The sequence below is a fragment of the Neodiprion virginianus genome, chromosome 4 (assembly GCF_021901495.1).
Source record: "Neodiprion virginianus isolate iyNeoVirg1 chromosome 4, iyNeoVirg1.1, whole genome shotgun sequence".
In the NCBI taxonomy this organism is placed as follows: domain Eukaryota; kingdom Metazoa; phylum Arthropoda; class Insecta; order Hymenoptera; family Diprionidae; genus Neodiprion; species Neodiprion virginianus.
This window is the reverse complement of record NC_060880.1, coordinates 37,951,980-37,975,383: the sequence shown is the minus strand read 5'-3', so window position 1 is coordinate 37,975,383 and position 23,404 is coordinate 37,951,980. Positions and strand designations below refer to the sequence as shown.

General features: G+C 35.7%; 4 protein-coding genes and 2 long non-coding RNA genes across 7 annotated transcripts; 2 read left to right on the top strand and 4 right to left on the bottom strand.

The window, feature by feature from the left end:
• Window positions 1-121: 121 nt before the first annotated feature.
• LOC124303528 (solute carrier family 35 member E2A-like) lies at window positions 122-3,776 on the top strand. Its single transcript, XM_046760819.1, has 6 exons — window positions 122-290; window positions 434-783; window positions 991-1,242; window positions 1,337-1,523; window positions 1,605-1,808; window positions 1,943-3,776. Exons 2-6 carry the CDS (start codon window positions 519-521, stop codon window positions 2,133-2,135), a joined length of 1,101 nt encoding a protein of 366 aa, XP_046616775.1. The 5' UTR covers window positions 122-290; window positions 434-518; the 3' UTR covers window positions 2,136-3,776.
• On the bottom strand, window positions 1,299-2,040 carry LOC124303531 (uncharacterized). The gene is made up of 2 exons (XR_006907930.1): window positions 1,903-2,040; window positions 1,299-1,813 (listed from the first exon to the last, which is right to left on the bottom strand). It is a non-coding gene; the product is annotated as an uncharacterized LOC124303531 (long non-coding RNA).
• Window positions 3,099-10,034, bottom strand: LOC124303527 (cystathionine gamma-lyase). The gene is made up of 8 exons (XM_046760818.1): window positions 9,879-10,034; window positions 7,790-7,948; window positions 6,047-6,334; window positions 5,383-5,517; window positions 5,159-5,294; window positions 4,909-5,061; window positions 4,635-4,800; window positions 3,099-4,451 (listed from the first exon to the last, which is right to left on the bottom strand). Exons 2-8 carry the CDS (start codon window positions 7,928-7,930, stop codon window positions 4,307-4,309), a joined length of 1,164 nt encoding a protein of 387 aa, XP_046616774.1. The 5' UTR covers window positions 7,931-7,948; window positions 9,879-10,034; the 3' UTR covers window positions 3,099-4,306.
• Window positions 10,035-10,468: 434 nt separating this feature from the next.
• Window positions 10,469-15,493, top strand: LOC124303530 (transmembrane protein 59-like). Its single transcript, XM_046760821.1, has 5 exons — window positions 10,469-10,719; window positions 10,856-10,970; window positions 11,145-11,428; window positions 11,909-12,221; window positions 12,294-15,493. Exons 1-5 carry the CDS (start codon window positions 10,579-10,581, stop codon window positions 12,305-12,307), a joined length of 867 nt encoding a protein of 288 aa, XP_046616777.1. The 5' UTR covers window positions 10,469-10,578; the 3' UTR covers window positions 12,308-15,493.
• LOC124303525 (uncharacterized) lies at window positions 15,218-20,134 on the bottom strand. Of its 2 annotated transcripts, none has more exons than XM_046760811.1 (6): window positions 19,018-20,134; window positions 17,775-18,874; window positions 17,161-17,377; window positions 16,967-17,076; window positions 16,479-16,853; window positions 15,218-16,396 (listed from the first exon to the last, which is right to left on the bottom strand). In XM_046760811.1, exons 2-6 carry the CDS (start codon window positions 18,864-18,866, stop codon window positions 16,250-16,252), a joined length of 1,941 nt encoding a protein of 646 aa, XP_046616767.1. In that variant the 5' UTR covers window positions 18,867-18,874; window positions 19,018-20,134; the 3' UTR covers window positions 15,218-16,249. The 2 variants fall into 2 exon arrangements, with proteins under 2 accessions (XP_046616767.1, XP_046616768.1); XM_046760812.1 differs by having other exon boundaries at window positions 19,184-20,134.
• A 1,553-nt stretch (window positions 20,135-21,687) lies between these two features.
• LOC124301790 (uncharacterized) lies at window positions 21,688-22,216 on the bottom strand. The gene is made up of 3 exons (XR_006907557.1): window positions 22,175-22,216; window positions 21,891-22,065; window positions 21,688-21,829 (listed from the first exon to the last, which is right to left on the bottom strand). It is a non-coding gene; the product is annotated as an uncharacterized LOC124301790 (long non-coding RNA).
• Window positions 22,217-23,404: the final 1,188 nt, after the last annotated feature.

The following is a 23,404-nucleotide window of genomic DNA, read 5'->3' as shown; positions in this document are numbered from 1 at the left end:
GACTTATAAAAATTACATCAAACAATTCGTCGGTAAGTACGCATGCATGCATGTATGCATGTATGTATGTATATACGTAAAATGCATACAATGTCCACACATGCATACATTCTGACGACATCCTTGCGTGTGGTGGATAGTGGGTGTATATGGCTATGGCATGTGTCCACGTTCATGCTACGTTGCATGCTACGTTGATAAGTTGATAAGACCGCAAATATTGTTGTAAGCTCGGAAAAACGTAAGTCGGTGACAAATATCAACACGGACGTGCTGCCACAGTTAGATCTGTAAGAGAAATATTTTATTAAAAACAATTTCAAAATAATAATGTTCTTTTTAGGCCGGATCTAATTTATCTGTACTAGGTTATCAACAATTTCATAACCTATGTTACCATTTTCTTTTTCTATTTCACATATCCTTTTAACAGTTCGATACCCGGCATGTGGACGGTTGGGACTTCGCACAATAACTTTTATTCAAAAATCTATTCGCCGGGAGAATAACTTCATACAATGGAAAATCATTTGGTACCAATAAACAGTGTACAATATCCTCAAGAAAATGATGGGGGTACAACAGGCGGTCCTGCGCTGAACAAAATTTACATCGAAAAAAAGAAACGTGGGGATGAAGTTATTCTGGCCAGCGATTCAAAGGGAGGATTATTCAATCCTAGAGCTATATTGTTCTTGACCCTATGGTATGTCTTCAGCGGATGTACCTTATTTTTGAATAAATACATACTTTCGTACATGGAAGGTGACCCAACTATTTTAGGTAACCGTATAATGCATCGTTATATTAATTTTATCACTAAGTTAACGTTACTTAAAATTTACTTGGTGTTGGATTGCAGTTTGAAAGGAATATTGCCTTCCTCGATTAGAAAAGAAAGTCAGCATATTTTGCCTTTTTTATAAAATGAAACAGAGATCTCGCAATATTTTTACTGTGATAATTACAAATTAATATTTCTACCAAAAGGTGCCTGCCAGATGCTCATGACAGCGACGTGTGGATTTATACAGATGTACTTCCCCTGTGGAATGTATCGAGCAAGTCCTCGACTCACAAGGCCTCCGGGTTTTTATAAGCACATGATACTTGTAGGCTGTACTAGATTTACAACAGTTATACTTGGATTAGTGGCACTGAATTATGTGGCTGTTAGTTTTACCGAAACAATCAAGAGCAGTGCGCCACTTTTTACAGTCTTTATTAGTAGATATTTATTAGGTAAGATAATAGTTTCAAATGGATCCATCATATGATGTCAGATTACGTCTCCACTGTTTCATTTTCCGCTATATTTTAATTAACCAAATTACAGGAGAATACACAGGCTTGTACGTAAATTTATCACTCATCCCGGTGATGGGAGGATTAGCACTGTGCTCAGCAAACGAATTAAGTTTCGACTTGAGAGGTTTTGTTGCTGCTATGGCTACTAATTTAACGGAATGTTTACAAAACGTTTATTCAAAGATGCTAATTAGCGGTGATAACTTCAAATATACGTAAGTTACTTGATAAATCTCCATTGCATCAGTAAATTCCTGATTTACTTAAAATACTTTACTATTTCGAATTAATTTCAGCCCTGCAGAATTGCAATTTTACACTAGTCTGGCATCTGTGGTGGTTCAAATTCCTGTGTCAATAATGCTGGTAGATTTGCCAGCCCTCCAACACGCCTTGAGTGCCAGATTACTTTCGGCATTTCTACTCAATGGTATCTTCTTCCATTTCCAAAGTATAACAGCCTATGTCCTCATGGACTACATCAGTCCAGTTACGCATAGGTGAGCTTCAACAGTTTTCAATATTTTTGTAGCATAGCAGTGAATAATGACAAATTAGCAACTGTATCATAATTTATATCAAATATTGACCTACATTCTAATATTCTGGTTTTTTAAATTGTTCCTGTACTTAGCGTTGCAAATACTGCAAAAAGAGCATTCCTCATATGGCTTTCAGTATTACTGTTCAACAATCCAGTTACCGGTTTATCAGCATTGGGAACATCCTTGGTCATCGCTGGAGTACTTTTGTACAATCGTGCACAGCAGTATGATAAAATGAAGTTAGCACTTGTGCGGCGTAGTTCAAAAGTTAGTTTTCAATGATAGAGATGCAAATTTACCTAGGACGAATAACAACTTATTCAACCAATTGATATACAATATGTAGATATTAATGCCAATCAGAATACACGATGTTTTTTGATGGACTTGAAATTAATCTTACTTTAAAAACAATGATTTCTAATGAAATATTTAAAATTTAAAGTGTTTCTTTTTAAAGTACTTATATCATAGAGAGAATCTATTTATTATTATTATTATTATCATCGTAAAACTCAGCAAAAGACTATTGCTTGTTGAGAGCGCCAGTGCATTTCGAGTAGACAGTAATTTAGTGTATGTAGCACATGATTCCATTGTAATCTCGTTTGAAAAACCATATAAGATATTATATACCTACTGTGCATAGATAATTTATTGACTTAGTTATTTAAAAGAAGTGACAGTAACGTATTGTGATTTTCATGCAGGTTCTTAACCGTCTCAAAGGTTTTTTTAAACTTCTTACAACGATGGAAATATTACTTGTATTTTGAATAAATGAAAACTGAAATCAAAAATTCTGAAAGTACTTAAATTAATTGTACTTATAACGCTTTTTATTAGGCTGTAGTCTATTTAACTTTTTGACATTCCCATATTCAAAGTATTCATTTCATCATTCTAATTATATGAAAGTTTGGTGCACAGGTGATAAGTGGATGTGTTGATTGTTCGTGATTCATGTTTGATATGATTATAACATTTAGAGTGGTGTATGGGTATGTATTACATACAGGTGGTGCTCGTACACCTCCGAATAAGTAGACACCACGAAATCGCACACATACACCTTTTGTAAATATACCATACATCTGAGAATAAAAGAATTACATAATATCAACCTGTGGAATTACTTAGGCGAGATTAACTGCTTTTAATTTGAAAGCTAATTGTTTTATCGCCGTGGATTCTCTTGAGGCGAATGTATAATAGATAGGTGAATGATTATCACCAAAGCTACGGTAACGAGTAAAATAATTTATTTTCATTTGTTATTTACAATACTGGATTTCATGTATGTATGTATATGGACCAGGGGCCGTATTTTAACGTATTGAATAAATATTTAAAGTGAATTCTTTCAAAATATACTTATAAACAGAAATGGAACACGGTTTTTTTCCATTTAATATATCATTTCATGCACACCCCGAAATAAATTACTACTTTGTACCACGGTTTGATCCTGAATCAAAATTTACCTGGTGTTAACTACGTATTTCTACAAATTTAATTTAGTCAGCAAAAACAAACATCTATATTTTTCCGCTTGTATGCAATGAGATAGTTAAATGCATATAAATATTGTGTACAACTACATTCGGACTAGTTATTTGCTGATTATCAAGTCAAATAGCCTCCCTGGTTCGTTGTATGTAATTTATTCTGTTCAGGTTATTTACTATAATATGTTAGTAACTATTGCATCGACTTGCACCAATTAAAACCAAGGATTGCATTATATTAATTTCCGATGACATATGGCGCTGACATGGCTCTAAAAAGTGACCTATCCTCACGGTAGATAACTTGGTACAGCCTATATTATATTACATGAATAAACAATTACATTTTACAACTAAGTGAACGTGATCACTTAAGGCTTATCTTGTGAAAGGCAATGAAGGTAGTGTTACAAAATATTATCAAGAAAAAGTGCTCTATATATTAATTAAATTAGTTAAAAAAGTATTAAAGCATTCAAAAGATTGATAGTGTGAATCAGAATTGTGAAGTTGGATCAGATACTGTTTGAGATTAGAGAAATCATCACTATCTTTCAGTTGTAAGTAAAATAGGGAACATACTACCCAGTTCTAGTCACCACAATAATAACACTAGAATTTATTTGCTACAGTGAATAGCAAACAATAATTATAAGTGAAACATTTATGATAAATTGTATAAAATGATGATATTTAGCAAATTGACGTATTGGTAGTATGTAGATGGAAGCCTTTAGCGTTTTTTTTTTTCATATAAGTTTTCGCACCTAAGAGATTTAGCAAATTTACATGTCTAATTGTTTGAGAGAAGTTTTAATTTCAAACATGTTTGTTCATTGATATTAAAATTTTAAAACACAATTAAAGCACTTTAATTGCTAATGCTTGGTTAATTTTGTGAATTGTACTTCTTTCGTGTAAAAATTGTGTAGTCCGTTACCAATTTCATTGTGCAGCTTTCAATGCTTGATCAAGGTCTGCCAAAATATCCTTTTCAGATTCAAGACCAACTGACAAACGTATAAGTTGATCAGTGATGCCTAGTTTTTCTCGCTCAGCTTCCGGTACCGATGCATGAGTCATAACGGATCTAAATCATTTTAAACTGTCCATTAAATTCGAGTTTATGCAAAAGCAGCATCCTTTCTAATCGGTAGTTAGTAACTGGTCAAATAGATTGTTGATTGGTAATTGGCATCCTTAGTTATCATTACAAATTGGACCAGTTTTGCTTAATTAGAATGAATGAAATTGATTGCTCTATCAAACTTACGGTAACTCAGCGAGAGACTCGTACCCTCCAAGGGATTCAGCTAGAGTGAACAGCTTTAGAGCTTTCAAGAATTTAGTCGGGTCTCCTCGCAAGTAAAAGGAAATCATACCACTGTGACCACTGGTTTGTTTCAAGGCCAATTGATGCTGTGGATGACTGGGAAGAACTGATAGAAAATAAAAATTTTAGATTAATTTTGTATTGTTGTCAAAATTTTGCTGATGCTGTAGTTTTCAACGACACCAAACATAATTAACACTTGTGCAACACTTACGTGGGTGAATTACTTTTTCAACGTGTTGATGTTTCTCTAAAAATTTCGCTACAGCAAGACCATTCTTTTGATGCTGCTGCATCCGCAATTCTAAGGTCTTCAGGCTACGGTTTACTTGGGCGCAATCAAATGGAGATGGAACAATCCCCATGGCTGATAAGTGAAAGTCAATTAAAGTTTATGCAAATTTTTATAATTGTAGAAGTATTGAGTTGTACAATTATCTACCAATTGATAATTTTATGCATACCATTTTGTATGAATCTTAGTTTTTCCTCAATATCAGCCCTCTTTGTAATAGCAGCACCCATAATAATGTCTGAGTGGCCATTCATGTACTTTGTCAAGGAGTAGACGACAATATCGGCACCATATTCCAAAGGTCGCTATAATTACAAAAATGATCAACACTAACGTATTGATTATTTCATTTCAACCTAAATAATTGTTGAATATTCATGTGTAACGTTTTACCTGGAAATAGCAAGTTAAGAAAGTGTTGTCAACCGTTAGTAGAATTTCAGGACGTTTGTCTTTAAGCATTTTTGATACGCTTTCAATATCGGCTAATTTCAACAAAGGGTTTGTGGGTGTCTCCAACCATACCATCTGGAATTGATAAATATACACGATTAGAATGAATTGTATACATATAAAAAGCAAACAGAACACTTGGAGAATTTAATCATTGTTCGTTATTTAACCACACATCACTTGAGGTAATGGGATCATTTGATGTTTACAAAATATATCGATGAGTTATTAAATCTACAGCTGTAACATTGCTCAAACTTAGATAAGTGATGAGTATGTTACGAAATTGTATGTTATTGGGGGGGAAAAAATTGTCATAAATATCTCGTATTAATCAATTGTTGGGTTATGAGAGCTGGAAATTTTTCCGACACATTTGTTTTGAAAGATTGCCCAAGATTAGACGTTAGATTAAGTCTGAGTACAGAGATTAAACATTTTATGCATTTCAACTTCTAAGAAACATATACATATAATACACCTCTATGATATCAAATATGATGCAGCTGAGCTGTAAATTTAATCATCACAAAAAATGAAACCCATATTTCTAGTAATAAGAAGGCAAAATTATTGTTGCTATGATCTTCAGGTTTCACAATACCTTTGTACTTGGTAGTAATGCTTGCTCCACAGATTTTACATTCGTGGCATCGACAAAGGTAACCTTGATGCCTTGCCTAGAGGCACATTTTTGGAAAAATCTATTGGTACCCCCGTAAACGTCGTCGCCACATACAATGTGGTCCCCTACTTGGAGCAAAGAGGTGATCGCTGTTGTAGCACCAAGTCCGGAAGAGAAAACCACTGCATGTTTAGCATCTTCGATCGAAGCCAAGCAAGCTTCAAGAACGTTACGAGTTGGATTACCAGATCGACCATATTCGAAGCCCTGCAATAATCATATGATAATCAATTGAGATTTTGATTTCGTAAATTACAAGTCTTGAAATTGACCACGCTGTTCAGTACACTGAATTATTACTCAGAATTTTTCATCTCTGTAAACTGAAGATCTTCTTTTATTTATCACTTCCTTATTTAATTTTCTTTTCAACTGATCTTGATTCTATTTATGTGTTAATTTTAACGGCATTTTTTATATATTAGTTTTTCATATTTGACTTAGGACAAGTTACAATGAGTGAGAGCAGTCGTTTTGCATGTTCATTCTTTGTATAATTAGTAAAACAATAATTGTCCCAATTGTAGATCCAATTGGCTATCCAATGTCTAATTACCATCAAGTATCTCAATTGGCAGATTAGTGTCATGAATTTTCTAATAATAGATTAAGTTGTACAGACTAAATAATGCTTGTACTGCTAAACAGAAGTCATATCAATCCTTGCTGGGTCAATGACTCGTGTTCATATCATATGCATATCAAAATAAATGAATAATAGATTAGTACAACCTGACTTTATTTGGTTGAATGTAAATTCACGTGATGTAGAAATGTGAAAAGTACTTTCACCGTACACCAAAAAATTTCTGGACTAACAAAATATCTTGAAAAAAGACTTGATGACTTAATTCAAGAATTAAGATGATAAGAAGAATAATGAAAGACACACGCATGTATACCCATGCCAAAGTCATTCATTTCAATTCTGACAATGATTCTATAAATTTCTAGACAACTTACAATTGAAGTAAGTCATATAATTATTTCCATCAGCACTCATTTTGTCATGGCGAATTATTACCACCTTTAGAGACATCAAATCACTAATTAAGTAAGTCCAAGGAGCTAAAACGAAAATACTTTTTGTTTCGCACAGCACGTCAGATGAGAGAAAAATATCTGGGTTTTTGCACACAAATAAATGCAAGTGTACTAGGAATTTGCCAGACATAATTAAATTTAGCACGAATTTCAGTCCTCATTCATTTACATCGCATTATTTTTAGTCATTCCATTTCAGTTTGCTCAAGTTGCAAACAGGTACAGGTATAGTTTAATCTCTTATTCAATGCGTGAATTGCATAATAAATCAAACTATACGAGAAAAAAAGAAAAATAAACAGCAAAAGCAAAAAACGTGTTTGAAATTTTCTTAGATATCTTCTTGTTGGTAAATCCGTAATCTAACCTCACGTGTTATCATATATAATGAAACCACTTCACTGCCTGCTGTAGCAGTTCAATAGGTACATGTTTTTGTTTCCAAAAGATTGCTTGACGTTTCGAAACATCTAGAACATTATATAATGAAGCAGTTGACTTTTATCGATCGAAGATCAAAGTAAAGAGCTGATACTTTGAACTACGGATTGAATTTTGAATGGTATGATCTACAACTAAATGAATATAATTTACTGCAAAGCATTTATAGCCACTGACTCTGTGCTGGGCAGGTCCGTCTTGACGAAACGTGGTGGACATCACCAGAGGTGGTATGACTGAGCAGTGCTTCCATTGGAGTGGATCTTGTCCTGCGTGAATAGCTTTCGTGGCGAAGCCTTCTTGTGTGTTGGTCGGCATTTTTAATTACAGAGGTATCTGAAATAATTAAGACCCATTTAATCATTTTACATTCATGTAACAAAAAAACTACTGGGTATAATAAAATCATCATCAACTATCGACAAGGGATGAATCTACTGTAAGCAGTACAAATTAAAAATTTAGTCGATACATATAGTTTGTCATGATGATGAGAATTTTTTGTACTAAATCTTCTGGTTGTAATACGAGAATAAATACATTTAGAATATAACATAACGTCTCATTATAAAATTATCTTACATTTCATAACTTGACGATTTATCGTGTCATTATCATAAATTTATAATGATGCAATAATACAAATATTTTAAATTATTATCAAATCGGCAATAAAAAGCACACTTCTTTTCTTTTTTGGTTTCGGGCTTTTTATGAGCAATAATGCATATTTCATGTGTAGGATAAATTTTATAAATTCAGTTACAGTTTCGTAAATGAGAAGACACTGTCTTTACCTTTACAAGCTGAAAATATTATTGTTCATACATTTTTCACAGCCAATGTAAAGATACAGATAATAAATCTTCAACTTCAATAGCAAAAGGCTATCTGATATCTCAATAGTATATGTATGAGGCATTCTCTGTCAAGTCGACCAAACTTGACCTCTCCGTTCTGGTTCGCAATTTATTATAAAATTGTTTTGACTCTCGGAAGCACAGAATTTTTTATATAATCCAAATGATGAGTCAGTCCACTATGGGCTGATTCTGGAACATTTGTATATGTAATGCTGGATTTTTAAGAATTATTTCAGATTTTTAAACTGTGTTGATCAATATGTTCATTTATAAAAATTCTAGATAATTCCAACGGATTCAAAAGCTTTGAAGAAAAAACAATAGTACTTTCAAGAGTCAAAACAATCATATGAAAAATTGCGCGTCAAATCAGAGAGAATTCAAGGATTAGGCCCAGGTCGATTTGACGTGGAATGCCCCGTATAGTAATAAGAGTATAAAATAAACATGGTATGTGTAAAGAAACTCGAGTAACAATAAAAGCAATAGCAAGTTCTACTTGCTTGGTTCGTTTATCGCTCAATTGCATCTATGCCGGGTTATCGTTGTTTGGATATCCCCTTCTCCAAGTTAAAATCCATGCAATTGTAAGACGTGGCATTAATTTGCATCCTTACTATTGCATGTTTGATTACTTACAAGTAATACTAAAGATTGAGAATTCCTTGATTGTAGCTACATGCAAAAGCGTTCTATAATTATACGAATAAAAACTCTGTACGTAATGATCTGAACTGCCAATTATAAAATTCCCAAATTACGAAGGCGGCGACTACTAACAGGCTTCCTTGAACGAAAACATGTTGTGTGAGTTCTCAATATAAGGAAGACTCGTTACCGTGTTCCCGAATTCCGTCGTTAAACGCGGGACTATGCCAACAGTCAAATTAAACACTAAATTGCCTCTAGGAGAGTGGTAGAAGTATTTATAAATGTGAAATATGTTATACATTGTTATATCTATATTTATACATACCATATACACTTGAACGTCAATGAGGAAAGAGCATCTTGTATTAATATTGTCAACGGATGATAGCAAGTGGTTATAAGATGAGAAGCGAGTTGCGTATGGAAATTAAATCGGCGAGAAAAGAAAAAGAACAAAATTCGTAAAATAACGCAAGTGCAATGAGAATTGACTGCCACTTGTGCCTATGAGGAAAATCGCTCGTTGTAAAGTAAAACGGCTGTCATCGCGCATGCTGCTGTTACGAGATTCGTAAAAAATGTTACATCAGCTGAAGTACAAAGGACGTGGGGAATAGATTCGGTAAATTAAATTAACTAAAAATAACGCAAATTCGAGAATTTAATACCAGCCAAGGTAGAGAGAAGGAAACACTTTAAAATAGTGCTAATTTTTTCACTTTCTTCTACTCGGTCTGCATTTCATTACTTACGGTAGAGCAGGAAGCAGAGGGGAAAGTACGAAGCGTCGGGTCTGATGGTTAACGACGGACTGAGAGCTTGCCTGAGTTGCCGACGCGGGAAGAATAATTAGAAAATTTTTCGATTGGAAGCCGCCGACGGCGCAAATTATCACCCGAGTAGACCAGGCCACGTGCAAAAAAATCGCAACCCACCTGAAGTTAACTTCGGTTTAAAAATTGGCAAAGTATACAAGGTCATTGTCGTACGTAGATGAGTGACTACTGCGACGCTTCGCATGATATTAAAACATAAACCATTGCTTGGTATCCTGATCTGCAGGCGGAAATATAGGTTGAAAATTGTTTCATATAACAATGTTTAGATGTGTTGTTTGAAAAATTTTAAATCGCTGATTTAGCACGTAGGATATGAGACGTTTAAAATAGCAACGTGAATGTAGCAGCTGGACGATGTTTGACAGCCGGAACTCCGATGTAAAGCAGACGACGCACGTTTCAGAACCGATCTTGATGTTGATTGGCCGATTGTTTCGTCTTTCAGTGCTGTCGACCAATCAGCAACCTTCCCACCATAATTAAATCGATATTTACTCGATTATTCGTATGAGGACTATCTTTGTTTTAATACCAACCCTCCTTGTTCGACGGATTATATTTCATGCAGTGGGTACTCGTCTGCGACATTTGAGCGCTGCTTGCGTGCGTTGCGATGGAAAGAAATAAAGAAATCCTCATCGTATTTCTCGTTTTTATTGCCGATTACGTTCTGGGCGATGTTTATTACAATTTCGTTAATCGAGAAGACCCCTGCATCACGCTTTGCGACAAAACTCCCCTGTCATTTAGCGACGTGAGTAATTACGGTTCTATTCGTCTAAAAATTTCTTCAATGTTTATACATGCAACGCTAGACGACATACGGAGCGTATGTAAACATACTTGGCATTCCAATACCTGTTTATTCATTTCTTTGTATCCTGTGACAGACGAATCATGCCAAATCTTGCTGTCAACGTGGTTGTACTTTTTTCAATCTAGTCGATGTTCGTCATGGCTTGGAACCTGAAAGTTTAAATGGAACAAGAGATGCCTGCGAAGCTTGTGAGTTTCAATTTTGATTCTTTTATTTTTAGTTACTGTCATTTTATTTTGCTGGAAGCAATTAGCAACTGATTTGACTACGCTATTGATTTCTACCATCTATGTACCTAGTTCTAATAATAAATAATGTTATCTCCTCGTTTTGATGATAAATTAGTCACCATTAATTCACAGCATGCATCGAGGCATATTCTACCCCTCAAGATCGCTACGCCTGTAATACAGGCTGCGAGTTTATGGCCAAGGAACGGGTATCTCAACTCGTCTCTCTCTTTTCTGTCGCTATTTACGTCGAAGAGGGACCTGATTCTAGTATCCTTCTAATGTCTCCTGACATGCCCGAAAGCGATATTCTCACCGATCCCGGACTGAGGAAAGAGCTTTTGCCTGGCTGGTGGGATTCGGAAGGATTCAAACTACCGCAAACTTACATCAAAACAGTCCCGATCGACTCAGGGGTGAGAAAATATTGCAAGTCTACACAAAGAACACAAATAGATCAGTCCACAAATATTTCCTTATCTCAATATATAGTGCAAGAAACAATTATGTTCCATGTAAGATGAAACAACAATTGTAAAATTCTAATCACAAGCAGAGTCACATTAATTTTTCAAGTTTAATTAGACCGACAATTATACACAGCCAATTGGCTAGTAAAATCTTCTCGCTTCTCTTATCTTATTTTGCCAACAAACTTGACTGATATGCATCTATTTTTACTGATTCTTATCATGAACAATAATTTTAGATCATAAGATTTTTTGCCTAACGATCTTAACGATACTCAATAAAGAAAAATCCAAGTCTTTGTTAGAAAATAACGAAGTAGATTTTATAATGCAACATATCCTAATACTTTGGCCCTTAACACATGTACTTTTATGGTTCGTTGTCATTGTATTTTCTTAAAACTAATGACATCATTTCTAAAACAGGCTGTGGATTATGGCATTCCATCTGACTACTCTGGTGAAACCGAGCAATCAGCATCAATCCCAGGTTCCGATTGGCTGCAGTGTGCTTCGCGACATACAGGGATGCCACAGTGGGTTTTAGCTGCATCGATGATAGCTGCTGCACTGTCCGCTCTCTGGCTTTGTTTGTCCGCTGACAAATCAAGCGACCTGCAGTCTGAAGAATTGATTAGTGAAAAGTCAAGCCCTTCCAATAAGTTGACAATACTTATATTGGACGAGGCACCTTTAAATAAGATTCCGCCACCCAAATACAGCGAGATTGATATGAATGGTAAATTCTAGATAGCTAACATATTATTTGTATTCCAATACTACATTTCAGATTTTTTTTTATTCTTTGCAGTTGAAAATATATGAAAGAGGCTTTGAATAGGAAAGCATGAATTTATTCGCAAATTAAGGTACTTCATTTGTTACTAACACATAGGCAGCGTGTTAATTTATTTCAAAGTATGAAAAAGATGATAATTTATGTAAAACGAAAACAAAGATTAACATGTAATGAAGATTTTGGTAAGCTACAGTTTACTAAATGATAATGTTATGAGGTTTGGATGTTTTTCTTAGGATAAGCTAAAAGATTGAATGATTATTACATTTGTTCCTGCTCAGGTACGTTATTCTTTATATATTACATATTTGTCTTATCTTGATGGAAGCAGTCATGATCTGAAATAGAAACATTACGAATCAAATCAAAAAGTTGGAGAAAAATGGTGTATAAACGTTTAAATCATTTGACCAAATATTAAAAAATTCTCATTTGTGATGCGGAAGAAAAGCTTCCATATAATTCCTGCAAAAAGCTTTTTAAATTATACATTATCAAGACGTTGCGTTATTTTCAATAATCCTTTATATGCCAAAAGTTCACATTGTTGTAATTCAGAGTACGAAAGTCGCTCGTTGCCTCAGACTTTTTTACTTACCCATGGAAAAAAAGTTACTTCAACTGTGTTGAATTTTTGGAATTCAAATTCAAAAACGATTTATCTGATAGTGATGCCCAATTCATGATAATTTTCTCCCTACTGAGCGTATGAATTAATTCGCATAAATGAAAGTCTCGAAAATACTGTTATATAGAATTAAGATTCAAAAACAACTGAAACGTTTTTCGCTTCTGCGGGATAACGTTGGAATTGAACGTTTAATTTTAAAGAGGAAAGATGTACATTGAAACTGAAATTCGTAATTTTCCTATATAACTGTGATTCAAATTCCAAAGATGCACTGTCATATGTTTTCTGTGCATATGCAGTATCGATGTTCGACCAATTCGAAGTTTGAATTTTCAATATTTTATAACCAATTACCTACCTATATTAGCTTGCTCAAATTAAGTTTGTGTTATATTCGTACCTATGGCGTACCTATAATATGCATGCATATGTAGAAATTGTGAATCCGTAATTCTTAATCATATCTGAAATACTCAAACAAAAGTTCGTGAAAATTCTAACATTAAACTTTGCAAGTAAAATGAAATACCGATACTACTCTAAGTTACCAAACAATCAATAATCCACCCAAGGTACAACGAAGATCACCACCTGAAATCTAATCAAATCTGAGTAATGAATTACGTAATGGCGAAATGTGGATTTATCAGAAATTTTTAGGCCTGTTGCCAAATACTTTTGAGGTATGCATAGCATATTTGCACACGAATACATATGTATAAGTATTTAAATATGTATATTATAAAATACTCTTAAGTCGAGAATAATTTTAAAAAATATATAAATATACGTATATAAAAAAAAAATATGTATTATAAAATAGTGGAAAATTTTCTCCTCTTACTAATCACAATATGGACCTTTGTGAAAAAGACATATCTCAGTAACTGAGACACGTCTCTTTCATTCAGACTCATTGCCAATCTTACGTAAGAGTAAACCAATGAAAACAAACAAATATTTAAGTTCAGACAGGTACATCATGTTTTGACTTTAGGTTAGTTAAATCTGATTCAGTTTAGTTGTGATGATAAAAAGTACAGCCAAGCAAGCGCAGCTGCATGTAGAGTCCTAATCAAAATTATGGTGGGGCAAAATATTTGTTTGGAAACCGATATTGATAAGGAGGCCTGAATTAGTATGAGACTGGTTCCCAGGAAGTCATACACCTATTTGTTTCATATTATTTGACGTACTTGACGATTAATTTCAATCACCCAGATAGCAAAATACCGATACACTCTATAAACACTCATGCATACTTTGATTTAGATTTATAAAAACTCCAGACACTCATCTATAAACACAATTATGCACTCGTCGTTATATAGAACTTTACTACCACTGTTAGTTGAGTACGTGCATTTAGACCTTGATTTTAACGTACTTATTATAAACCCAGTATTATAACACCGTACGGAAATTATTTGCGACAGAGGAAAAAAGTTTTTGAGAGTCCCTATCTAGACAGCTGCTATCCGGACAATTATATTTACTAAACTTTACATCTATTGTGTACGAGTATCAAAGAAATGGTCTGAATGCACTGCTTAAAACCAAGTTTAAAACCACATGAAGTGATAATTAATAGAAAAACATTTTATCACTAATATAAAACGATTAGAATTTTGTGTTGCGTGATGCAAATTTTATGCATATCTGCACGATAACTGTACAGAACTTTTATCTTTTCAATTACTTCCTTTTCCTGTTTTTCCTAAACTATCAATAATTGCTTGTCAAATGGAGGTTCACCTAATATTTTTAAGATTACGTAAGATTATGTAAGCAATAAATCGTCTGAAACAGTTCACAATTAATACGCTTTCCATAATCAAATAATATAATTCAAAATAGTGTTAATCAGTTTAGTGCGCTAGATTTTTGAGCAATGCAATCCTTTCTCTTCAAACACCTACTAACGTAAGCTTCTGTCAATGTCTTTAAAATCTTCAAGGTGATCCGAGTCTAAGAAAATCAGTGTTTAAGTTTTTTACCTGCATCTTATATATATTATAAATATTTTTTTTTATGTGGCGCAGTCTCACGCGTTTTGATAACTGTCATGAATTATTCAAATTATTTACTAAGTAATCTTTAGCGCTACGGAACACCTTGAAAGTCTCAGTGTATGTGCTTTTCGGAAATATGCGATTATAATAATGTAACGTAACATTTTCTGCATTTATATTATAAAAATATTCATGAATAAGAATATTCTAATTTCTTTTTTCAGTAGGGAAACGGGTTACACTCGAGAAAAGAAAATAAAACACCTATACGTGTATACGTTTTTGATCTCAACTATATCATTCGAGAAAAAATTTAGCTTACAAAACTCAAAATCTTGATTAAATTGACATACATAGTTTCTTAAATCTATCAAGTAATCTTGCCATATGTTTATAAACAGAATGGTGGATAGAAAATGATATTTTGTAGACTTAGAGAACTGTACGTTAGAATGAATCAAGACTGAGATGTTCTGATGGAATACAGTGCCAGACTTGACAGTAAAAACGTTTTAAGTCATGTTATTACGCAAGATTGAAAATAAAGATAATAATGTGTCATTGAGGTACATAAATAGTATTTATTTCACCCAATTGGCGTTATTATAATGATAGACAAAGTTATTGTTTTAATGCAGCATATTCAGTTTTAAACATTATAGGTACGTTCAGTTGAAACTTATAAGAGTGAATTGACCTTACATTTTATTAAAAAATAGTGGTGAGAATTTTAACAATTCTCAGAACAAAGAGGCAAAATATTTACAAAGTTGCGGCTCCATTTATTTTTGCCCAACTATCTAAAAGTTACGAATGCAGTTTCCAATATATCGTGTGTTTTACGTGACTTATTACGTACTCAATTTTAACAAATGATGTTTCTCTTTTTTCAATACTGTGCATTCATTTTCGCGTCGAACACTTTAAAATGATTCAATAACAAAATAGATTTCTTTGTTATTTTTATGGAGAGAAAAAAGCTCAATAAAACAGGTGCAATCACTGCATACCGACCGCCTCAATTTTAAACCAATATAATACAATGGACGAAATCTTAAAATTCCCTACGTTGAGCTTGAAGGTAGAGTACAGTATTCGCGAGCAAATGGTACATTGAGCAGTATTTTGACCAGTACGTCATTTTTGTACTGTTATGGAAGAAGGAAAAAAAATAGGAAATCAATAGGTACCACTGATGATTGTCAATTGAAGAATAATCTGATATTGTAGTTTTACACTATTCAAAATAATAATAACGAATATCCATGTGAAGCAGAGTTAAATAAAAAGAGTTAAATATTACGCAAATGGATTGATGTTCTATATTATAGCCAATACAATCTAGGGTCGTCTCTGCGTATTTGAAGTTTCAAAACGTGTCGATAAATCTTCAATGCCGGTCCCAGAAGTAAATCCATACTACTCAAAACGTCGGAACGCTTCATTAGCAATAGCGAATGACCATCTATGTCCTGAAATCGTAAAATCGTGAGTAATATGTCATTTTAGAAATTGCTAGATACCTGGAATAATCATAAGCGTAATTCGTCATACCTGCTGTCTAAAAACTTCAGCTTCCTTCGGAAAGAGTCTCGCAAAATATTGATAAACCTGTTCAGAAGTCCAGTCGGAAGCGTCCGGGATATTTGGGTCAATACCATCTCTGGGCCCATCGTCATCCATTTGATCGGAAGACCCCCTAGCAGGGGAAACTTGCGGACTTAAAACAGGGGGTAGTACAGATGGATGTGAAGGTGTTACTGGACGGCTTGTGTTGGAACTGAAGCTATGTGTATTATTTGTTTTACTGTGCTTTTGTGTGCAGTTGTTACAGTGCCACTTTGTCGTTGACTTAGTAACTGATATCCGAGGGGTGTGACACGAAGAATGATAAGCTTCGTCACAGGAATAACAAGTTATCAGCGGACCCTGTAAAATGAAAATCAAGTTATTGTCAAGACAGACTGGAACTCAAGAAATGGGTCATTATTTAAAGACGATAGTGAGAAGCAGTTCGCATTTCTTCCAATGTAACAACTTACAGCATCAGATGTTTCGCAGCAAACTGTGCAGCTCTTGCATCGTTCACATTGCCAACTACTGTCCAATTTGTGTATCAGTTCTTCTGGCGAGTAAATGCAGCTGGGATGCGCTGGTGAAAAAAATTAATCATATATAAACTACCAGTTACTTGAAGTGATCTGCAAGTACAGATTAATTGAAGAGTTCCGGATACCTCTGACGGTACAATCTCGACACGCAACAAGTCTCTCTTGCTTCTGTTTTGCACAAAGACTGCAATGCCTGTGTGGACCCTCCTTTGCACTTGGTTTTACCGCTTCCTGAGAATCCTGTGATACGATCATTGCCGTTTTGTTCTGGGAACCAGATTGCCGCCCTCTTTTTCGCCTCACAAGATTATTGTCTGACGGATCAAAGACTTTCTTCGCTCTCTGCAGAAACAATATAAAAAGATATTATAGACTCGCTATGGCCCGAGACTTAATTAGTGAGAGCAAAATGTTTTTGTGTAAACAATTGTGATGATAAACTTGTTTGTTTTAGAAATGAAACCAAACGCTAAGAGATCAATAGAAATAAGAACACAATACTTTTGTCGTTCCAAAATACATCGCAGGAATGCATATACTAATATTTTATTGAAAAATTCGATTAAGCCTTATTTTTCAGCTCAAATAACAATCAATTCTGAAATATATCAGCTTGCTTTGAACAGAGTACTTGTAGAAATACGAGGCTCCTGAAAATGATGAGAAAAGAGAACGATGAGCAGAAACAAATCAAATTCAAAGGTGTGAAAGCATCGTTAAACAGTATCACTGGGTTTACCTTTCGGCGAGCGCTTCGGAATCCACCAGTATTAGTGGACGACGGAGTTGGCGAAGGATTAGTGGAGCTTCTACCTGCATCCTCTTCGTCACGTTCCTCGCTGAGTTGTTCAGACTCATCTCTCTGCTCTGTTTCTTCCTTACGATCAGTACGATAGTCTTCGTAATTGATTTCAATTTCAACCGGTTCTTCACTCCTTACTTGAAGACGTTGTTTGCGTTCAGATTTCGACGCTTTTTTAAGGTTAGGCTGATGATTGTTACTCCTGTTCAAGGATTCTTCCTTATTATCGATGAAACGGGAACGCGATTTCGTGCTCGAATTATCCTTGTGAGAATTTTGCAAGGTTTGCTTAGTGCCAGTGGCGATTTCGCAATACTCATCCTTTTTCAGCGAATCTTGTTTCGGACTCGCCTCGCCGGACGACTTCGGCGTATTTGACCTGGAATCCGTTACGGTCATGTCGTCGCATTCGGTAAAATCGTAGGCATTCACCACGGCCAAATTCTTGGATGTGTTTTTTTTTATACCGTTTTCCTGACGAGAGTTCTCCTGGTGAACGGACTCTTGCGTCATGTCAGGTGTTGCCACCAGGGAGTAATTGCCGTTGTTCAACCTCGTCAAATTACCGCTCGCCACTTCTTTGCTCAAAAAGTCATCGACGACGCGTCGAGTCGTCGGACTTGTGCTCCCATTCATTAACTGCTCGATTAATCTGTCCGCCGGTACGCCCTGATCAAGGTAATCCGGTTCGGCCACAACCAACTCCGCCACGGCACCCGCAACCATTGACGAGTTCAATTTTTCTTTCACAAATCCCTCCGGTTTATTCTTGTAAAGTTGAAGCCTCGACCACTTAGAGGCATTACGGTAACTCGTGTTTCCCTTATAGTCTACTTGGATCACTTTCTCAGCTTCTATCAGCCGATGTAGATCCGCGATTGTATCACGCGCATCGACAGAACATTTGCGTAACAAGTAATTACAAATTCTATCTGCATCTGGCCGAGCTTTTCTACGCCGAAGTTGATCTATAGCTTCCAGTATTTGCTCCTCGTGTTTTATTTTTGATTCACCGCCGCGATGCTGCATCTTTCACTCTAGGCAATCACAAAAATAGTGAATTTTTATTTGAAAATTAATAAATTCGCACGGACCGCTTAACGATTTTTCTCTCTACTCTTTCACTAGTACTTCCTTCGTTCTGGTAGTTTGTACAATTGTCATGGGTTTACCCGTCTACCTATTGCAATTTCGCGACACCTTTTCGATTCTTCTTCTTCCTCAAAGAAATCTGCATGACAGGATCCGATCGAACGACTCTGGCTCCGGGAATAAACTGCTAATTCTATGTAACGTATAAACACGACATAATAGACGCGAGGAGATATACGTGCACCTTGACTCACACCTAGCTTGGCAAGGATCTTTGTCACAATACGAAGCAATGCGGCCGATAGTCGGCTACTTCGGCTGTACGATGCACTGGATACACGGCAAGTAGCCGGGAAGAAGGGTGGGGGAGGGTTCGGAGAAATAAAACTGAATCGTGTGGACAGATATATTCTGCCGCGTTAAATATTCATTGTGAAATATTCACAGAAATGGGGGGTGTATAATCTTGTTGATGTTTACTTGAAACAAGGCAGCTGTTTTAACAATGAACGTATGCTAATCCCCAACAATGTTGCATTGAACGGTGTGTTCGATTTAGGAATCGAAACTTAGGTCGGAGGATGAGAAAGTAGATTATTAATAAGAGCTGCAGTGGTTTAATTGAATGTCCGCGTACGTGCGGCTGCACTTTTCACAGAGAAACGTTGACATGAAGACATGCAACGATTACATACACGGAGCTAAGGTAGACAAACAACGTCGGGCGAACTGCGCCACGCGCAAAATTGCGCTTCGCCGAATACGATGCGATATAGACTGCGGTAATTAATACGAGTAAATGAAAGTGTATCGTAGTCAATTTCTTAGGCGAATAGACACGCGCACGCCGTTGTGTTGCCTATAAAACGGCAGTATGCCAACAAGGGTCCGAGGTTGGGTTGAATAAAATTGTCTCAAATGTCGATAAGCACAAAACGCGTTTCGACGCGCTCTTTCAGAGGCGCGCCGCGCCGTCTGGCCGCCTCGCCGGATGATCCCTCGAAAAGATTCGACTCCGGGAAACTGTGCCGCACTTATATTTCAACACTCTAACTTGTTCGATATTTTTCACAGAATCGTTTGCACGCTACAGTATTATTTTCCGTACACGATTAACAGCGATATTTTAATAATACTTTATCTCGCGGGCCGGGTGCGGCTACGAACATGGACGGGCCACGAAATACGGACACGCGGGCGGAGTTTTTGCGGGGTCGGTTTAGTGCCTTGGTGGTTCGCTAAGCGGCCACGAAAATGGCGTCTGCGCACGACCGCGTCGGCGTCCCAGTCTTAAGGCAAACTCACATTCACTTTAATCGTCGTCGTTCACCCTCCATCGGCCAATAGAATATCTTCTTTACCCGACCGGCTTTTCGTCCTGTCTTTTGATTGAACACTCGAGGCGCGCAATGCGTGTTTCATCTCTTGTGATACGACCATGAGCCTTTATTTCAGAAGTGAGACCACGACGGATGTTGTTTAAAAAAAAATTGCTCTGAATTACGCGCGGAATTACTATTCCTATATGCGTCGTTGAATTTTTTTTTTTACTTATATTATTGACGAAAATGAAGATGCTGGTGACCGGTCGTCTTGTTTTCAGACAGCCCGGAATCAACAGCATATACCCAGGTAGCATTCTGTCGCAAGTTCACGTTATGGTCGTCACGTGGCGCGTGCATGGCTCTGGCGGCAGACCACTATCTGCCTGTTTCCGCAGTTGTAGGAAGACGTGCGCATGTGTGCTTTCGACAGAAGCTTGCTGCAGATCATGCATGATTCTCGAAGGGTCTGCCGGCATTTACGAAGAGCAGAATGCACAGGTTCTCATCGGCAAAAAAAAAAAAAGAAGAAAACTATATATTGCAAGATTTTCTCATTTATTTCAAATATAAAGTTCAAAATCACAGAACATGGCAGGTCATTCGTTGACTATAATCGTTATACTATATAATTATATTAATATTTATATTTTATATTATTAATATGCGGCTATCGTAAAATATATGATATATTACACCCATATACATATATAGGTATAATATAAGTCTTCATATTTTTTACTTTTACTTAAAGATAATTAGTCATAAACGTGTTACAGTTACTCGCGAGCAAAAATGAACAAGAAAAACACTGACTCACAAATCTATGTCTACAACAAGACTAGAAGAGAGGGTCTCTTCTACTGTTGTACAGTTATTAATATAAATATGTCTTTAGTTACATTTTTATACGTTGTAGCTTAAAATTATTAACTACAGTTTATAATAGTATTGATAAACTGATATCAAATGAGTAGAACAGTAGATAATAATGAAGTGTTTGAAATCAAAAAATAAAAATTAATACTTTATATAAATGTCAGAAGACTAAAATTTATACCAGATACCAAAAGCGTCTACAGTATCTAAATGTTAGCTATGTTAGTACAAACCCGCCGCATTTGTTGATATAGGTATAATGTTTCATTGGAAAACATATAGTTACATGTCATTTGTGGATATCACAGCTGCAGTACCAATTATAAATACTATGCTTGAGCATAAACATAAAAACTAACATCACAGCTATACGTACTAAAATATTTCTTAGTCAAACAAAGTACATAGGTACGTATGTTTGAATACACGTAGGATCTTTAATAGGCAAATTGTGGGTCTCTTATTCCGCAGTGTCATTGTCCTGGGTGTTCAACCTCGTAACGATGAGCCATTTCAGCCATATATTTTTGTCTGCGACCCTCCACATGGACAGCGAATGGCACGTCGTTTTGCATCCTGCAATCTTTTTCGTGCGCCCCGAATTGCCTCTTGCATCAGTCTCGCAAATTCTGTACGATCATGTGGCTGTGGTATTGTTCAACACTCACGTAAAGCATCTGCGTAAACAATCATCGAAACCTTGCATTGAATATAGGGTAACGTATTATTAGTCAATAACGATAATCTTAGTCATACACACCAAAAAATACCTTTCCGATACAGGTATTAAATAACGGTCGGAGATTCTCTTTATCTGAAACAGACTTTCCAGTCCAAGAGAATTTTTGTGTCAGGCTATCCGTCATGGCTTCCTTCAGAAATTGGTTGAGAGCATCTCTAGCTGTGACACCACCAACGTTAATAAGATAGTGTCTCTGAAATCCATATCACTCGTTTTTAAACTTGCAATAAATATCACTGAAATTAGTTACCACCCGAGAAAAAATACACTATCGGGTGATATGATAAAACTATAATGCTTACTAGAGATCGTTGTCTTTCAGGATCTTCTTCAAACTCTTAAATACCTCCAAGGTATCAACCCGGAGCATCAGCTATGAAGCATCTGAATTTTATTTTTACTAAATGATTCTTGAAATGGATACCACCGCTGGCGAAAACCTCTTGGACTTCATTTGTGAACATTTTAAAGAAATTGTTCGGGTCTTTTGGCTTACCCTTCCCATAATAGACACCTGCGATAAGTATAGAGCTATCAGGAATATTTATTATTCGGAACTGGATAGGCCAATACTGAGTTGAACCGTCTTTTGCACCAGCAGCTCCATCAGTACTAACATCGATTTCTAAGATATTAGGTATGGCATATGTGTGTTTCGACAGTTCTTTTAAAATTCCAGCAACAAAACCTACATGCCAATATTTTCCGGGTTCAACATCAATCAATTCAACGCGACGATTGCAAGTCCCAATCAATGTTCTTACATCTTGTGGAAGAGAGGCCAAACAGCGATGTGATCTGAGAACTGTAAGTATTGAGTTCGCCTGGACATTGTTGATGTTATTCTCAATAAAACAATCAGCTAACTGTGTTCAAAAGCAATTTTTTAATCGAATACAGCCTTCTTCACCCATAGACTGACTGTTACTATCGTCTTCACAGATAGCATCTGAATCTGAACACTCATATTCGGAAGAATTATCTTTCGCCTCGTGAGCTAAGTTATTCCAAGTAACCGAACTTTGCGGTTCGTGAGGAGGACTGTCATTTGGTAAAATAGATGCTACGACGTTTCCATTATTCAAAGATATTTCCTCAGAACTATCATTATTGACGATATTGCAACGTAAGTAAGGATTAGCATCGGCATGCGTCGCCATTCTACGGTCATTTAAACGATTACGCCGTTGCCTTTGTGTGAGTTGACTAAAGGGGTTTCGTTTCAGCCTAATCATGATTCAGGCATGTATATAGACAAGCTACAGAAATTATTAATAATATTGCATATATAGTTATAGTAGAGGCAACAAATACAAATCTTTGAGAATTACGGGACTTGAAATTTGACGAAATATCACTTTCGTACGTAAAAGTAATAGCAATGGCCAAAAATTTAACTTAAAAAGTGAGCTAATATAGGTAATATTGTATTATATGTCAACGTTTGAACCCGACATGCAAGTCTCCATATGTGCATTAATTTTGAAAGATAATTTGAAACGACACTTACTCTGTGAAATGAAGTATTGTGT

Coding starts and splice junctions, on each gene's coding strand:
- LOC124303530 (XM_046760821.1), top strand. CDS start 10,579: ATGGAAAGAAATAAAGAAATCCTCATCGTATTTCTCGTTTTTATTGCC. Junction 10,971..11,144: donor AAGAGATGCCTGCGAAGCTT/GTGAGTTTCAAT, acceptor ATTAATTCACAG/CATGCATCGAGGCATATTCT. Junction 11,429..11,908: donor CAGTCCCGATCGACTCAGGG/GTGAGAAAATAT, acceptor TTTCTAAAACAG/GCTGTGGATTATGGCATTCC.
- LOC124303525 (XM_046760811.1), bottom strand. CDS start 18,866: ATGCAGCATCGCGGCGGTGAATCAAAAATAAAACACGAGGAGCAAATA. Junction 16,854..16,966: donor GCTGCGAAACATCTGATGCT/GTAAGTTGTTAC, acceptor TTCATTTTACAG/GGTCCGCTGATAACTTGTTA. Junction 16,397..16,478: donor CTGAAGTTTTTAGACAGCAG/GTATGACGAATT, acceptor TTACGATTTCAG/GACATAGATGGTCATTCGCT.
- LOC124303528 (XM_046760819.1), top strand. CDS start 519: ATGGAAAATCATTTGGTACCAATAAACAGTGTACAATATCCTCAAGAA. Junction 1,243..1,336: donor TATTAGTAGATATTTATTAG/GTAAGATAATAG, acceptor ACCAAATTACAG/GAGAATACACAGGCTTGTAC. Junction 1,809..1,942: donor ATCAGTCCAGTTACGCATAG/GTGAGCTTCAAC, acceptor TCCTGTACTTAG/CGTTGCAAATACTGCAAAAA.
- LOC124303527 (XM_046760818.1), bottom strand. CDS start 7,930: ATGCCGACCAACACACAAGAAGGCTTCGCCACGAAAGCTATTCACGCA. Junction 5,295..5,382: donor TCTTAACTTGCTATTTCCAG/GTAAAACGTTAC, acceptor TTGTAATTATAG/CGACCTTTGGAATATGGTGC. Junction 5,062..5,158: donor ACTAAGATTCATACAAAATG/GTATGCATAAAA, acceptor TTCACTTATCAG/CCATGGGGATTGTTCCATCT.